The 18,490-nt window shown below is 44.7% G+C and overlaps 1 protein-coding gene across 1 annotated transcript; it reads right to left on the reverse strand.

The window, feature by feature from the left end:
- Positions 1–7,238: 7,238 nt before the first annotated feature.
- LOC138247102 (gastrula zinc finger protein XlCGF67.1-like) lies at positions 7,239–7,709 on the reverse strand. Its single transcript, XM_069201846.1, has one exon. It carries the CDS (start codon positions 7,707–7,709, stop codon positions 7,239–7,241), a length of 471 nt encoding a protein of 156 aa, XP_069057947.1.
- Between the last annotated feature and the right edge of the window lie 10,781 nt (positions 7,710–18,490).

The raw sequence follows: 18,490 nt of genomic DNA on the forward strand, positions 1-18,490 counted from the left end.
GCAGGGTATTGGCAGATCAAGTTATCAGAGGATGCTAAAGCAAAAACTGCATTTTCGACTATTGGAGGGCACTACCAATTCACAGTAATGCCCTTTGGTTTGAAAAATGCACCTGCCACTTTTCAGAGGTTGGTGAATATAGTCCTGCAAGGGTTGGAGGCTTTTAGTGCAGCATATCTAGATGATATAGCGGTCTTTAGCTCCACCTGGGATGATCACCTGGTCCACCTATGGAAAGTTTTGGAGGCCCTGCAAAAGGCAGGCCTCACTATCAAGGCTTCAAAGTGCCAGATAGGGCAGGGGAAAGTGGTTTATCTGGGACACCTTGTAGGTGGAGAACAGATTGCACCACTTCAGGGGAAAGTCCAAACTATCATAGACTGGGTTCCCCCTACAACTCAGACCCAGGTGAGAGCCTTCTTAGGCCTCACTGGGTATTACAGTAGGTTCATAAAGAACTATGGCTCCATAGCAGCCCCTGCTAATGACCTCGCATCTAAGAAAATGCCTAAAAAGGTATTGTGGACAGCTAGCTGTCAGAAAGCTTTTGAGGAGCTGAAACAGGCCATGTGCACTGCACCTGTCCTAAAAAGCCCATGTTACGCCAAGAAATTCATTGTTCAAACTGATGCATCTGAATTAGGGGTAAGGGCAGTCTTATCACAACTCAGTTCTGGGGGCCAGGATCAACCTGTTGCTTTTATCAGCAGGAGGTTGACCCCTAGAGAAAAGCCTTGGTCTGCCATAGAGAGGGAGGTCCTTGCTGTGGTCTGGGCACTGAAGAAGTTGAGGCCATACCTGTTTGGCACTCACTTCATTGTTCAGACAGACCACAAACCTCTACTTTGGCTAAAACAAATGAAAGGTGAAAACCCTAAATTGTTGAGGTGGTCCATATCTCTACAGTGAATGGACTATACAGTGGAACATAGACCTGGGAGTACCCACTCCAATGCAGATGGACTCTCCAGATATTTCCACTTAGACAATGAAGACTCATCAGGTCATTGCTAGTCTTATTGTCCTTCGTTTGGGGGGGGGGGGGTTGTGTAGGAAAGTACCATCTTGCCTGGCATGTTACCCCCATATTTCACTGTATATATGTTGTTTTAGTGTATGTGTCACTGGGACCCTGTCAGCCAGGGCCCCAGTGCTCATATGTGTGCCCTGTATGTGTTCCCTGTGTGATGACTAACTGTCTCACTGAGGCTCTGCTAACCAGAACCTCAGTGGTTATGCTCTCTGTGCTTTCCAAATTGTCACTAACAAGCTAGTGACCAATTTCACCAATTCACATTGGCATACTGGAACACCCTTATAATTCCCTAGTATATGGTACTGCGGTACCCAGGGTATTGGGGTTCCAGGAGATCCCTATGGGCTGCAGCATTTCTTTTGCCACCCATAGGGAGCTCTGACATTTCTTACACAGGCCTGCCACTGCACGTTATTTCACAGCCATTTACCACTGCACTCAAGTAACTTATAAGTCACCTATATGTCTAACCTTCACCTGGTGAAGGTTGGGTGCTAAGTTACTTAGTGTGTGGGCACCCTGGCACTAGCCAAGGTGCCCCCACATTGTTCAGGGCAAATTCCCTGGACTTTGTGAGTGCGGGGACACCATTACACACGTGCACTATACATAGGTCACTACCTGTGTATAGCGTCACAATGGTAACTCTGAACATGGCCATGTAACATGTCTAAGATCATGGAATTGTCACCCCAATGCCATTCTGGCATTGGGGAGACAATTGCATGATCCTCCGAGTCTCTAGCACAGACCCTGGTACTGCCAAACTGCCTTTCCCGGGGTTTCACTGCAGCTGCTGCGGCTGCCAACCCCTTATACATGTTTCTGCCCTCCTGGGGTCCAGCCAGGCTTGGCCCAGGAAGGCAGAACAAAGGACGTCCTCAGAGAGAGGGTGTTACACCCTCTCCCTCTGGAAAAAGGTGTCAGGGCTGGGGAGGAGTAGCCTCCCCCAGCCTCTGGAAATGCTTTGATGGGCACATATGGTGCCCATCTCTGCATAAGCCAGTCTACACCGGTTCAGGGATCCCCCAGCCATGCTCTGGCACGAAACTGGACAAAGGAAAGGGGAGTGACCACTACCCTGACCTGCACCTCCTTTTCTGGCTATTTAGGGTCTCTGCTTTGGGGAATTCTTTAGATAACGAATGCAAGAGCTCATCAGAGTTCCTCTGCATCTCTCTCTTCACCTTCTGCCAAAGGATCGACCGCTGACTGCTCAGGACGCCTGCAAAACCGCAACAAAGTAGCAAAGACGACTACTGCAACATTGTATCGCTGATCCTGCTGCCTTCTCGACTGTTTTCCTGGTGGTGCATGCTGTGGGGGTAGTCTGCCTCCTCTCTGCACTAGAAGCTCCGAAGAAATCTCCTGTGGGTCGACGGAATCTTCCCCCCTGCAACCGCAGGCAACAAAAGACTGCATCACCGGTCCTCTGGGTCCCCTCTCAGCATGACGAGCGTGGTCCCTGGAACTCACCAACTCTGTCCAAGTGACTCCCACAGTCCAGTGACTCTTCCGTCCAAGTTTGGTGGAGGTAAGTCCTTGCCTCCCCACGCTAGACTGCATTGCTGGGTACCGCGTGATTTGTAGCTGCTCTGGCTCCTGTGCACTCTTCCAGGATTTCCTTTGTGCACAGCCAAGCCTGGGTCCCCGACACTCTAACCTGCAGTGCACAACCTCCTGAGTTGTCCTCCGGCGTCGTGGGATCTCCTTTTGTGACTTCGGGTGAGCTCTGGTTCACTCCTCTTCGTAGTGCCTGTTCTGGCACTTCCGCGGGTGCTGCCTGCTTCTGTGAGGGCTCCCTGTCTTGCTGGGCGCCCCCTCTGTCTCCTCACGCAAGTGGCGACATCCTGGTCCTTCCTGGGCCGCAGCAGCATCCAAAAACCCTAACCGCGACCCTTGCAGCTAGCAAGGCTTGTTTGCGGTCTTTCTGCGTGGGAATACCTCTGCAAACTTCTTCACGACGTGGGACATCCATCCTCCAAAGGGGAAGTTCCTAGTCCTCTTCGTTCTTGCAGAATCCACAGCTTCTACCATCCGGTGGCAGCTTCTTTGCACCCTCAGCTGGCATTTCCTGGGCATCTGCCCAATCTCGACTTTGTCGTGACTCTTGGACTTGGTCCCTTTGTTCCACAGGTACTCTCGTCTGGAAATCCACTTTGGTTGCATTGCTGGTGTTGTTCTTCCTTGCAGAATTCCCCTTCACAACTTCTGTGCTCTCTGGGGAATATAGGTGCACTTTACACCTACTTTTCAGGGTCTTGGGGTGGGTTATTTTTGTAACCCTCACTGTTTTCTTACAGTCCCAGCGACCCTCTACAAGCTCACATAGGTTTGGGGTCCATACTTTATTCGCATTCCACTTTTGGAGTATATGGTTTGTGTTGCCCCTGTACCTATGTGCTCCTATTGCAATCTATTGTGACTATACATTGCTTGCATTACTTCCTTTGGCTATTACTGCATATTTTTGGTTTGTGTACATATATCTTGTGTATATTTCTCATCCTCATACTGAGGGTACTCACTGAGATACTTTTGGCATATTGTCATAAAAATAAAGTACCTTTATTTTTAGTATATCTGTGTATTGTGTTTTCTTATGATATTGTGCATATGACACCAGTAGTATAGTAGGAGCTTTGCATGTCTCCTAGTTCAGCCTAAGCTGCTCTGCTACAGCTACCTTCTATCAGCCTAAGCTGCTAGAAACACCTCTTCTACACTAATAAGGGATAACTGGACCTGGTACAGAGTGTAAGTACCCCTTGGTACCCACTACAAGCCAGGCCAGCCTCCTACACCTACACAGTAAGGTTTGTCATGAGGCTAATGGGAATGATGGTGTCATGCATAGCAATAGTGCGCAATGGACGCCTAAACATGAGACCACTGCAACCGTGTCTCTCGCAACAATGGTCTCTGGAACAGGGTCAACTACAGGATCTAGTATTGTTAGACCGCCAAACTTACAAATTTCTGCAATGGTGCACCAACTTATTAAAGGGCGGCCATTTCAGGATCCTGTGCCACAGACTATAATCACAACACATGCATCAATGACAGGTTGGAGAGTCCATCTCAACAATCTTAAAATACAGGGACAATGGGACTCAGTACAACAGACTTACCACATAAACCACTTGGAATTGCTAGCAAAGTTTTTAGCACTCAAAGAATTCCAGACACAGATCACTCACAAAACAGTGTTAATAAGAACAGACAACATGGCAACAATGTATTATCTGCAAAAACAGGGGGGACACACTCATCCCAATTGTCCTTTTTAGCACAGACAATATGGAAATGGGCAATTCACAATCACATTCAACTACTAGCAGAGTATATCCCAGGGACACACAACCAACTTGCGGACCTCTTAAGCAGGACACAGCAACAAATACATGAATGGGAGGTTCACCCACAAGTAATTCAACAGTACTTTCACATGTGGGGAACACCACACATAAACATTTTCGCAGCAAGCGAAAATGCAAAATGCCCAAACTTCGCATCCAGGTTCCCACACCCTCAATCCAAGGGCAATGCACTATGGATCAATCGGTCAGGGATATTTGCTTATGCTTTTCCCCCCTTCTCCCACTAATTCCATTTCTGGTCAACACAATCCGTCACACCTCTCTCACTATGTTACTCATAGCTTCCACGTGGGCACGTCAATACTGGTACACAACATTGTTAGAACTGTCGGTATTATGACATCACAAGCTCCCAAACAGACCAGACCTATTGACTCAAAACAAGGGTCAGATCAGGCATCCCAATCCCATTATGCTTAACCTGGTGATTTGGCTCCTGAGGTCCTAGATGATACCTACAGCTTCCATCGAAATGTATGGACATTTTCAGACAAGCACGTAAACCTACAACCAGGCAGTGCTATGCAAATAGATGGAAACGTTTTGTGGATTACTGCCAACCTAAAAACATTGATCTACTTCAAGCATCAGTACAGGATATTGAATGTTATTTGTTTCATTTACAGAAAGCAAATCTTGCATATTAATCTATTAAAATTCCTCTGACAGCAATATCATCGTACCTCCAAAACAGACAACATACCTCTTTGTTTAGAATTCCTGTTACAAAAGCTTATATGGAAGGCCTTAAAAGAGTTATCCTACCTAAAGTTCCACCATCTCCTGAATGGAATCTTAGCATTCTGCTCACAAGGGTTATGCGTCCACCATTTGAACCTATGCATCCTTGCGCTCTTCAATTTCTCTCATGGAAGGTTGCTTTCCTGGTAGCAATTACTTCCTTAAGAAGAGTAAGTGAAATTTAAGCATTTACTGTAGAAGAACCCTTCTTCCAAGTACACAAACACAATATAGTACTTAGGACAAATCCAAATTATTTACCCAAAGTGGTTTTACCATTTCACATTAATCAGTCAGTGGAATTGTCAGTCTTCTTTCCACAGCCAGATTCAGTTGCTGAAAGATCTCTCCACACTCTTGATCTAAAAAGAGCTCTCATGTATTATATAGACAGAACAAAAGACTTTAGAAAATCTAAACAACTTTTTGTGGCTTTCCAACAGCCTCATAAAGGTAATCGTATTTCCAAACAAGGATTGGCCAGATGGATAGTAAAGTGTGTTCAAAAGCTAAAAGGCAACTATTAGTAACTCCTAAAGCACATTCTACTAGAAAGAAAGGAGCTTCAATGGCATTCTTAGGAAATATACCAGTGGCAGATATATGTAAAGCAGCCACAAGGTCCACACCACACACATTTACTAAACACTACTGTGGGGATGTCTTATCTGGCCAACAAGCAAATGTTGACAAAGCAAAAACAACTAGTGATGGACGGAATGCTGAACATTGTCAAACCCATGGGAACAGTCCAGCCAGAACTGCTAGGCAGGTCTTCCCTGGACTGGAAACAAGCATCCTGGGACCGGTTTCGAGGTTTCACCCCTCATCAACCAGTTACACTATCCCACAGTGTTTGTGTTTTGCTTTTGCCGCCATAAGTGCACCGGGTATGCCCAGACGTGGGTCCCAGGCTCACTGTGCCACTGGATTCAAGCTAGCCTGGCTGATGAGGGGTGAAACCCCGAAACCGGTCCCAGGATGCTTGTTTCCGGTCCAGGGAGAACCTGGCCTGGCAGTTCGGGCTGGACTGTTCCCATGAGGAACAGGGTCAAGACTGATTTGCATATGGCTGGGTTCAAACTGGGGTGGCATGGTGAGCAAAATAACGGATGGATTAAACCCAGATCTGTGACTGGGGGTGAATGTTTGATTGGTTCTGCATTCCGTCCATCCAGTTACGCTATCCCACAGTGTTTGTGTTTTGCTCAACAAGCAAATGTTGGTCAAGCAGTACTTAAAACACTATTTCAAACTACTCCAACTCCTACAGGCTAGCCACCGCATATTTAGAAGAGAGACTGCTTTTCAGTCTACGCACAGCATGTGTATCTGCAGCTACACATGACATCGAACGGAAAATGTCATTTACCCAGTGGACATCTGTTCATGGCATGTAGTGCTGCAGATTCACATGCGCCCTCCCACCTCCCCGGGAGCCTGTAGCAGTTGTAGTACTTTATTATGTAGATATGTATATAGATTGCATGGACATCTTATTTACTTTCTATATATTTGTACATATACAATTCTTCTCTCCTTACTTCACCCTCCTGTTGGAAAACAATCTAACAAAGGACTCAATGCCCATGTGCACTATCACAGAGAGGAGGAGTCACTTGATCTCATGACTCGAAAAAAGCTTCTTTGAAGAAATACAGCTTGTAACACTCAGAGCCCAACATTAGATGGAGATATATGCACAGCATGTGAATCTGCAGCACTACATGCCACGAACAGATGGGTAAGTGACATTTTCAACATATATATATATATATATATATATATACAATATATATATACATATACACACACACACTGAGATCAACAGTTAACATGGGAGAAACATCCACATTTTGAAGGATGAAGAGGGAGAAACAAGACATTTAAACTTGGATTCCCAAATAAATAAAATATGAGGGGATATAAAATTGTACACACCAGGTGGTCCTGGCCCATATAATATGTGCTGTTATAGTGAGCTGCATTATATAATAGAAGAGTGTTCACTGCTTGTGTATAATCGATGCACAGAGTGAGGAATGGCTCTATTATGGGGCGCAGGGAGAGGAATGTCCTGGTCAGCAACAGAGCTCTCCTCTGGCATGCAGAATGTAGTGTTCATGCGGTGCTGTCTCGTGGTGGAATCCCGCTCCACGCTCAGTGTATTCATACCTTCCTACATCAGTCTGCAGCACACCCGCTCCACCTCTGTGGACCTGTTGGTGCTGGCGAAAGTTGGAAGGCTGGCTAAAGCTCTTGCCACACTCGTGGCAATGGAAGGGAAGTCTTCCCATGTGGATCTGCTCATGCCACTGGTAGTTGGCACGTTGGTTGAAGCACTTGGCACATTCTGCGCATCGGTAAGGCTGCTCACCAGTTTGCACACGCAAGTGTCGCTTGTAACGTGATGAAAAGAAGAAGGTCTTGCCACACTCCTGGCAAGCATATGACTTGTGCCTGTGGAGGAGTTGATGCTTCTGGAAGGTCTTTGCGCTGTGGAAGCCTCGTTGACAATCATTGCATCGGTATGGCTTTTCATCACTGTGCATCCACTGATAAACCTTAAGTGTTTCCAACTGGGTGAACCCCTTTTCGCAGATTAGGCAGGTGTAAGTTCTCCCTCCAGTATGGGTACGCTGGTGGCGGCTCACTTCTGTGGTGCAGCTAAATGTTTTGCCCCACCAGCCACACACATGGTCCTTGTGGTGTGCCACCTGGTGCTGTGGGAAAGATGCATAGTTTGTCTGCTGTTTCACACACTCTGCACACTCGTACTGTTTCTCCCCTGGGTGAATCTTGTGAGGCTGATGGAGGGCCAGCAGTCACCAGAATCAGTGACCACATTGGCGCAACGGTAAGACCTCCCACCTCTGTGGACTACGTTGTGCCTATTGGTGTACAACGCTTCTGCAAAGGCCCGCTTAAGCGCAGTACACCTGAAGGATTGATCTGCTGCATGTTTACGATGGTGCATACTTAGGGCCCTAGGAGTCTTAAACTTCTTACCATAAAGGTTGCAAATAAGTCTGCTGCCTTTGAGTGAGTTGAATATTGAGGAGCGGTTTAATGGTGGGATTGTTTTGTTCACAAGGTCCAGCCCTTCATCATCCACACGAAGTATGTGCTCACCTGCCAGAAGGAAGAAGCAAAAAGTGGGACTTCACAGAGCATTATTCAGAAATAGTTGCACCCCTTGTGCAACTAATCATACAAATGCAACTCATGCTTAAAATTCACTGACAAACATAAAAATCCACTGTCCTTTTAACATAAGTAAGAAGTCAGGCGAGCTACCCTCACATACAAGTAAATTGAGCTTTTTCTTAAAAGTACAGTAAGGATGGAAAAAAGGACAAATTGACTCTGCCCCATCCCTCAAGGGCACATGCCCCTCAGAAGGTTTTAAAATTGATCAAGTGAAGGTCAGTGCAACCCATGATTAGCACCACACATGCTAAATTTACTGGTCTGACACACCGATGTGGTTTTGCTTCAAATCTTTGCTACATTTACCCTTATATGAACCACAACATTTGTCTGATTTGGGAATGTGAGGGAAATCAATGGTGCTACAAAGACACAACAGCCCTCTCTAATGTAACCAGCTACAAAGTAGCCATCCTTATGCTGTAGGAAACACCACCCCTCAGATATGCAGGACTTTCTGTCCGGGAACTAAGGCACACACAGGCTTTTTTTTTCATATGAATCCCGCACTTACTGAAATGCAAGTGCATTCAAATTAAATGAAAAGCCTTCAATGTGTTACCCTGTCTATTTGTGAAGAGCTGCACGGTCTACGTATCTGGTAATATACTATAAAGTTAGAACCAATGTTTATGCCTTCAGTCCTGACTTAGTTCGTTCAATTACAAAAGACACCAGAGCAGTGATTAGAATTGTAAATGCTGGACCATTAACCTTACAAGGGATTTACACATATCTGGGCCTAATAAAACACTAAAGGCTGTGTGGTAGCACAAGGTGCAACAATTCTGGATTAACCACAACAAGCTGGTTTGGCTATTAAGTTATATCCTTGAGAGGTGTTGGTGGGGTGGGGTAGGGGTGTGCGTGTGTATATATATATATATATATATATATATATATATTTTATTGGATTATATTTTATTTTTTAGGTGGTCATCTTCAGAGACCCCATCCACTTCAAGTGCACAGACAAAGTGACTGAGAATCTTTATTTCTACATTCTGTGTTGGCAACCAAACATAAATTCCAGAATAGTCCCTCATCACTTAGTTACAGAAGAACACAGCATGTTTAGCACACACTGTGGGGACTTGTCCTCAGTGTCCGGAATCTCTGACAAAGTCTGACAAGCACCAGCTCTGTGAAGGCTGTTATACTTCGGAAAGCCATCCCTGTGGTGTGTTTAGGTTGTTCTGATTTGCAGTGGTAGTAGGGCTTTGAGCATCCTAAGCCTTCAATTATGGGGTAACCTTCCCATTTCTCTATGCCTAATCAATGATTTTTGCAACTTTTAGAAAGTGTTAACGATTCATCTTTTTTTACTAATTTGTCTGCAGTGTCTCTTTGATTGGGTCGGTTTCTTTCTTTTTTGTGAACCGCCTTAGCACCAGTATGGCCCACGGCAACAGCTGAGCTTTGCAAATAAATGTATAAATAAATAACATTCAATATTTGAAGACCAATATTTTTTAAATAAATATGATTCTGATGTGGCTAATAAAAAGCAGTGAGAACACATTTCTGAGTTAAAGTAGGGTATATTGATTTCAGAATAATTTAGCAAATGTTTCAGCTCTGTACAAGTAGTCCTTATATTTTTAGCCTAATACGCTTTTAGCGTCATTGCTCACGACAACAGATATCACCACAAGTAGAGATATCATAAATGTGTTATATGCTTGTCTGACACCGCCTTGCTGAAGCTGAGAAGGACACTTTGCAGAGGCAAGAGCATTTTCATTTTATAGATATTGAAGGGTCTAACAGAATGTATGGGATGAACAGGACATACATGTCACCTCCAGTGATGTAGACATAAGCTTCACTATACTCCAGAGGTCTTCAGTCGTTGGGAGGCGACCCCCAGCGAGGCCATGAAGTCATAGGAAGGGGGGCCCACATTGCCCAGCCTCACTTCTGCCTGAATTCCAAAATGGTTGCTCATCGTTTTGGGAAAAGACACCGTCCCGGGACGATTAATAGGTAAAAATGCTTTAGGTGGAGCGTCATTCAGGGAGTGTCTTGTGCTGTGAAATTGAAGCCCAGTCAGGGCACCTGTTTGCCTGAAAGAAATACAAATGTGCGCTACAAGTTAATCTGCAAATGTAAAGGATGCTCGGAAGCCAGTATTGATCAACTTCCTGGGAGCTTTGTGATGAGAAAGATTTATTTGTTTTGAATAGTAGTGCAAAGAGTTAAAAACTGAGCTGTGAAGTGTGTGATTTTAATTGTATTTACATAGCATTTACAGCCCCTGAAGATGTGTTGAAGGGACAGTTAAGTAAAAAAAAAAAATGCATTATGTACGGAGTGCGTATTACTAAAATCTATTATTTTTGGAAACACCATTTGATCGTAAAACATTTTGCACATTTTGTAGCAGTCTATCTTATACTGTGTGTAATGCAAGTATAAAATAATGACTTACATATCCACAGTGCTTCCGGTCACAGGCTGTGTGTGACCTCGTGGCACTAAAAATACACAAGTCACTATTCTCCACTGCACCAACCCATATTTAATTCTGTGGCTCTCTGGTTACACACAGCCCTCTGCAGTACATTAAATAATAGAGGTTTCATAATGTACTATAGTGCATTTCCCACTTAGGAACAACATTTTTTTTATTTTTTTTTCATGTATTTGATGGTGAAAGACCTAAAACAGAAGTCAACAACAGCACCAAACTAATATAACCAGGAGTCAGTTTTTGCTGAAATAGAAGGGTCTGTTTTCATAATGTTAAAAATAAAAACCTTTTTTTAGAAAAACAGTGTGGAAGGAGAACAAGGAATGACTTCCTCCCCTGAGATTAAAGAAAGCATCTTACTTGGACCTCACAGTTCATCATTAATGATTGTAAATGGCATGTTTTAATTATGATGAATGATGTTCAGCAACCTCCAGTTCCATGCAGCTGTAAAAGCCAAGTCGTCAGCATCCCATGAAGTATAGTATGGTTCCCCTCGGATGCTGTGCACTTAAATTGCAGCTCATGCATCACAGCCATTATACCCAGAACCAAAGGAATTATGAGACTGCACGGCTTCAGCAATTTATGCATAGCTATATAGATTTGCCGCAAATGCCACATAATCCATCATCTGCTACATAATCTATTGATTTTAACAAAAAAAATGTGTTTATATCTCAAACGGTTCAAATGTTAGTAAAAAAGTAGCAACACATGTCGCCGCACCATAGGGCGCCCTTTGCAAAGCTGGACTGGTCACATTTTTGTTGCTTGTTACTGTGTTTGGGTGTTAACTGGCACTAATAAGGTGAAACTACAGATTGACCGTCTCTCTGGAGAACACCAGGCACACCCATCACATTAGTTCAGGAAGGTGTTATCAACTAAATAGGTTATGTTTGTGAAAAATAAAGTACCATTGTGCATTTTTGGGTAATTAATTTTGGAGAATTTTTGTTTGAACTGTGTGGTAAGCCTCTTACACCGAACCACAGTCACCCACTAACATTTGGTTTGCTAAACACGGTTTAATATTATTTCCCCACCATAAAAATGATTTGTCATGAGAACTGGGGGCATTAATGGTTGGTGAGGATGAGAAGTACAAGGTTCTAGTATTTTTTGTCAGGACGGGGTCCTTATGCCTAAAACATTTTGACAGGGTGGTCTCGGCATCATAAGGTTTGTTTCCTCTGCCCTTCTCCTTTTCTCCTACCAGAATCTCCTTCTGCAGACCCGGCCAGGTCTCTTTTGAAAGTGGCTCATCATGCAAGTACTCCTCACAAGATGTGGACATCATCAGTCGGGGGCTTTGAAGGCCTATCAGAGGAGAAAACAAAACAACTTAAAATCTGCATCAAATGGGTTCACAAGTAAAGGGGAGACATTCACCTTCATCAGTATGATAATCGGATCACCCCCAAAACTCGCCTTGTCGCAGGTGAAAAGGAGAGTTTGTACAAACAAGAAAATGGCCGCTAAGTACAGGAGCCTGGCGCTATCCAGAGAATTTTCATCAAATAGAAGCAATCATTTTTCCGTTTGTATTGTGGAGAGGCTTTCCAAAGCTTCATCAACATATAAGCTACATACAGCAAGGCCAGCAGCAGTGGAAGTTTCCCTTGCACCCACACATACATAAAAATACCACATATAGAATTGCAGAGATGGGCTTCGAGCGATGACTTGTGGCACAATTCACTTAACAGCTTAAATTAAAAAGCCTTCTTCCATCATGAACTGGATTACACAGTCAAAGACAAGTATATTATTTGTGATGGCACTTTAATGGAGAGGGATGTAGGAAGCTGGCCTGGTGTGTACCTATGGTATTTTCACCTTATACCAGGTCCAGGTAGCCCCTATTAGTGAGGAGCAGTCAGTGTCTAGGAAGCCAGGGCTCTCTAGAGGTACCTGCGGATGAGCAGCAAAGACTTATCTAGGAGACATGCAAAGCTCTTGCAATACCACTGTAGTCACACAGCACTCACAAACATGAAAGAACCACACAGTGTTACAAAAATAAAGGTACTTTATTTTAGTGGCACAAATATAAAAAAAAACAATATAGATAATACCCCAACTAGAGGTAAGTAAATACACTATATATGTACAGTAGCAATCAGAAATAGGCATACAGAGCAATAGAAAACAGTGAAAAGCATTAGGCAATACTGAAGGCCTAACGGGGGACCAAAACATATACTAAGAAAGTGTAAGGCGAAAGTCGGGCCCCCACCCAAGGAAGTGGAATCGGTAAAGGGGAGCTGGAGGAACTAGGAAACCCACAAGGTAAGTACCAGAGTGCCCCCAGCCACGAGGAGAAAAGAGGTAAGTTACTGGATTTTCCCCAACCCACCAAAATGACTTCAGAGAAGGATATTGCAAGACCCTACCCACCCGTCTGTGGATGCAGGAGTTGGTTGACGGTCAGCAGTGCAGCACTGTACCTGACGAGGAGTTCCTGGGTGATGCAGTTGACGTCCCATGCCAGATGAAGAATTGCAGTCAGTCTGTGGTGTGGAAAACCCGCCAACAAGTCTTGGCAAAGGCAAATGTTGCTGTAGAAGATAAGCGGAGCTGGCGGGGACCAGCAAGGTCCAGGGGGACTCAACCCACAGAGGGGAGTCCTGGGAGACCCTCACCAGTGCAGAGAGTCTGAAGAAGAAGAGGCATCCCCCACAGAAGACCCTCAGGCAAGGAACCCAGGGGTCGCAGGAAGGCCCACGCAGCACACCTGAAGAAAGGTCCCACGTCGCAGGGGACGCACACAGTGGGCTGTGCATTGTAGGGAAGAGTGCTGGGAGCTAGGGCTACATGGAGCCTGAAGATCCCTTGGAGGAGATGCCAACAAGCCTTGGCCCCTGCAAGAAACGTGGTGCACAGGGGTACTATCCTGCGTGAGAAGGCAAGGGCCTACCTTCTCCAAAGTTGGACAGCTGGCAGAGAGGACCAAGGGGACCACTCCAGATCACCACCTGTGGTGCAGGATCCACACAGATCAGGATGAGAGGAGAGCTATGCAGCCGGTCGTCGTTGCTGTTGGTGCCTGCAGATGCAGGGGAGTGACTCCTTCACTCCAAGGGAGATTCCTTCTTGCTTCTTGGTGCACACTGAAGACTTGCCACCCTCAGAGGATGCACAGCTGGGGAAATGTTGCAGTTGCTGTAAGGAGCTGGAGAAACAATGTTGCAGAGCAGAGTTGCGGTTCCAGTGGCCAGAAGTCGAAGTAAACATTGCAGAGGAGTCCTGCTTGAGTCTTGCATGTCGAATCTGAGAACCCACCCAAGAGGAAGACTCTAAATAGCCCTGGAAGGAGGATTGGTCACCTAGGAGGGTGACCACCTATCAGGAGTGGGCTATGATGTCACTTGCCTGACCTAGCCACTCAGATGCTCCCAGAGGCCTCTACCCACCTTGGATTCAAGATGGCAGAATCAAATGGCCATCTGGAGGAGCTCTGGGCACCACCCCTGGGGTGGTGATGGACAGGGGAGTGGTTACTCTCCTTTCCATTGTCCAGTTTCATACCAGAGCAGGGGCTGGAGGCCCCTGAACTGGTGCAGACTAGTTTACGTAAGGAGGGCACCAAATGTGCCCTTCAAAGCATACCAGTGGCTTGGGGAGGCTACCCCTCCCAAGCCATGTAACACCTATTTCTAAAGGGAAAGAGTGTTGCCTCCCTCTCCCAAGGAAATCCTTTGTTCTGCCTTCCTGGGCTTGAGCTGCTCAAGCAGCAGGAGGGCAGAAACCTGTCTGATGGGTGGCAGCAGTGTGGGCTGCCGGAAAACCTTGAAAGACTGTGAGGATAGGTCACCCGTTAAAAATTTTCCATTGCTCAATGCCTTTTAACTTTGGTAGTCCTCACTGTCAAGATGTCCGCCGCGTTAAACCCCGGGAAGATTCGCGTCATGGACTTCTGTCTGTCACCAGTCCTCTGTCTATGTTAACGGGCATAGCTTTCAATGCTTAAGTTGTAAGATGATCATTTTAGGGTGGGACCTTTCAGTGCTCTGTAATATACATTCACTTGCTTACAATTAGGTAGAAGGATATGGGGCAGCCTCCCCCTCTCAGTGTTTTGTTTGTAAAATATATGTGCCAGGATCCCCCGTCAATGGACCACTGCAATTGCAGGTTGTACCACCCACTGCCCCTGCTAGCACTACCAATGACAGTACCAACATATATACCAACCACCACACTCTTACAAGTGTGACTTTAGAGTCTGTTCCAGGCCCCTCAAGCTGTAAGAATGGCTTGGGCTGCAGATATTAATCATTTTAATGTATACTCAATTATTAACAGTTGTTGTGCTCATCTCTAAGTGAAGCAGACAGCGCCACCATGTGGCAGACAATCAAAAATGCAGTTGTGGACAATTAAGTGCCGTGCCACACACGTAAAACCACTAGCTCAAATTAAGCACTACCCCCTCCGTGTCGTGATTCATCCTAATACTTTGAACAAAGTTGACATCACTTTACATAGGCCATTTCTAAAGCCATAAATACATTTAGCTTATTGAATGTTGTTACTTAGGCCCTCATTACGAGTCTGACAGCCGAGGACCGCCAGCCTTGCGGTGACGGTTGGACCGCCGCACTCCAGGCAAGATGGGGAAGCTCTAGTCTCCAACAAATTCAGGAAACATTGTGCTTTTTCATGAAGTATGAATTTCTTGAAGCCACAAAGACCAGGTGGGTGCAATTAAAACTGTGCCCACTCCTAATTAAGAACTGTGTGTAGCCAGTCAGCAATCTCAGACTTTCTTGTAGCGACTCAGTCATTACAAAGGACTTGTAAGCTTTAGCTGCCCAAAACAAATGTGCCCCAAAAAGAGAAACATGAACATGGAAAAATGTCCTGTTAGGTATCATTTAAAGATTAAAATGTGTGATCTATGTAATACTAAAAATGTACTGTGCAGCGCCACTAATCAACAAAAGAAGGATATGACCAAAAGATAAACTCTAGACCGACATTTCTCAGATCATAAATATTCATATTCAGCATACATATATGTACATATACTTTAAAACCAGTGACATGAGCGTTCAGTTTCTGTGAACACAGTGCTCAAACATTTGTGCAAATCACACAAAAGATGTGTCTACAATAAAATCAAGGAACAGCAGAAATAACACAAAAAACCCAAAGGAAATTGGGTCTTTGGTTGGCAGTCAGGTTACCCCCTGTCCAAGCAAGTACTCTGACTCCAGTTCGGGTAAGTCACACACAATCCAAATTATTCTGTGCCCACCCTCTGGTAGCTTGGCACTGAGCAGTCAGGCTTAACTTAAAAGGCAATGTGTAAAGTATTTGTGCAATAAATCATGCAATAACACAGTGGGAACACTACAAAAACACACCACACAGATTTAGAAAAATATAAGATATTTATCTGCTAAAAAGTTGACATCACTTTACATCATGTCTTCGCAGGACACTGCACGTGTGGAAATATCTAAGACGTTTGTTGGGGAGCTGGGGATATGTGCCGTACTTTAGTTTCTTTCCATATCCCCCTTTTGTAAATTAGGCCATTTCTAAAGCTATAAATACATTTAGCTTATTGAATGTTGTTACTTAGGCTCTCATTATGAGTCTGGCGGCCGAGGACCGCCAGCCTTGCAGTGACGGTTGGTCCGCCGCACTGCAGGCAGTCCAACCACTACATTACAACCCTGGTGAGTGGACCTGCCAGTGGACCGCCGTCACCGGCAGGAACATTGCTCCCGATGGGCTGATGGCGGTCTGAGTTGTGGTGAGCCCCGGCTGTGCTGATTACAACTCAACTTTCCACCAGCGTCTTCATGGCGGGGACCCCACCAAGAAGAGGCTGGCGGAAAGCCAGTGGAGGGGGCCAGAGGGCTTTGCAGACAGTGCTTATTCTGAGGATGCTGGTGTGCTATGGTATTGGCCTCGGTTCCCTTACAGGAGCCGAGACCAAAACTGTACAATTAACCCCCTCTTAACCATCATAGAGCTTCATTTTCATCGCTTATTCAGCAACTTTTTTCTGATATCTTTATACATAATTGCTTTTGACATAGTGGACACCTCCAAAACACCAGTTTTAGTTTTCAGCTATCTAGTCACTAAACGAGAACCATGTTTGTGGCCCCAAAGGGAGAATAACCAGTTACAGAATTGAGTAGTTCTGTAGGAAAAAAAGAGTAACGTGTGGGGCTTTATTTCAACACATTCCACCATTAACCACTACTTGTACAGCTTTGTGTATTTTTCGAGTGAAGCCCTCAACCTGTCTGTTGGCTTCAGGATGAGAATTTGTTTTTATGAGAAATGCCACATCTCTTAAGGTGCTCAATAAATTTCACACTTGTAAACTGAGGTCCATTATGAGAGATTAGATATTTCACCAAACCTTCTCTGCAATAGACATTCTTTTAAAAAAAATGATGACCATGTCAGAGGAAACACTTCAACCGACCTTCAGCTCTGGCAATTTGGAGAAATAATCTAGGAAGGCGAGAGCAAAAGTTTCTTTTCTATTGGAAACATGAGAAGGATCAATGATGTGTATGCCTAGTTTCCACCAGTGGCCCTCTGGAAGGTCTAAGGGTACAAAAGTGGAAATGCAAGGTTTAACTAACATCATTCCTGTTGCAAAATGTGCACTACTTTACATACTTGTCCACCATCTCTTTCATTCCTGCCCACCAAAAATACTTGTAAACCTTTCTCTTGATATAGTCATCCTCCATTGTCCCTCATGCCCTGAACTGATGATACCTCTCTTACACCTGAACAGTGGGATTACCTTGTCCCTTCTCATGATTATACCATTCTCCCCGGCTACCTCTAATTGGATTATGGTGAACTATTTTAATTCCTCTTCTAATTTACATTCTTCGGCTACCTAGACATGATACAATCTTTTATCTTGTCAAGTACTGAAGCATTCATCGTTGTTTATAACTAAATATTCTTAAAGTGAACTTGTTAAAAAGAAGACTCTGATGTTACAGTGTCATGGAAGACAAAAGCAGCTTCACGATCAGCTTCATCTAGACACAACTCATGGACAGCTAGAGGTACACAAGAGATATAGCAATCTGCTGGTTACATTTCCCAGCTACATGCACTATATCAAATTTGTACTTCTAAAGTTTGACAGCTACTCTCTCCAGTTTGTTAGTAAGAGTTCTTCCCACACCCAGAGAAACAATACTCATAAGTGATTCGCAATCTGTCCTGATAACACATTTTGTTGCCCAGAAGTGTTCCATGACCCATGCGCAAGACCAGAGCTCTCTCTATAACTGAGCAATTCCTCTCAGAATTGCACAATGTCATGGAACCATGCACCACAATCGATTCATCATGTCCATCACATTGTTGTAAAGCTGCACCCACCCCCCCAATTGCTGACATCATCAGAAGTCATGCATTCTCTCCCACACTAAAAGAATTCAAGGAAGAAACTTTCACAGTATCCTGTTTCAGGGAATTGAATGACTTTCTGCTTTTCGTACCACACACATTGAACAATCTTTTTAAGACTACACCTCAACAGTTCCAATTTGGTTCAATAATTCAACTTTTGCATAGAGCAGTTTGATTCCCAGATCAGACATTAATAGTTCATTGGGCACAAGATCTGAAGCCTCCAAACTCGCCTTT

Source organism: Pleurodeles waltl, chromosome 7, assembly GCF_031143425.1.
Source record: "Pleurodeles waltl isolate 20211129_DDA chromosome 7, aPleWal1.hap1.20221129, whole genome shotgun sequence".
Classification (NCBI taxonomy): domain Eukaryota; kingdom Metazoa; phylum Chordata; class Amphibia; order Caudata; family Salamandridae; genus Pleurodeles; species Pleurodeles waltl.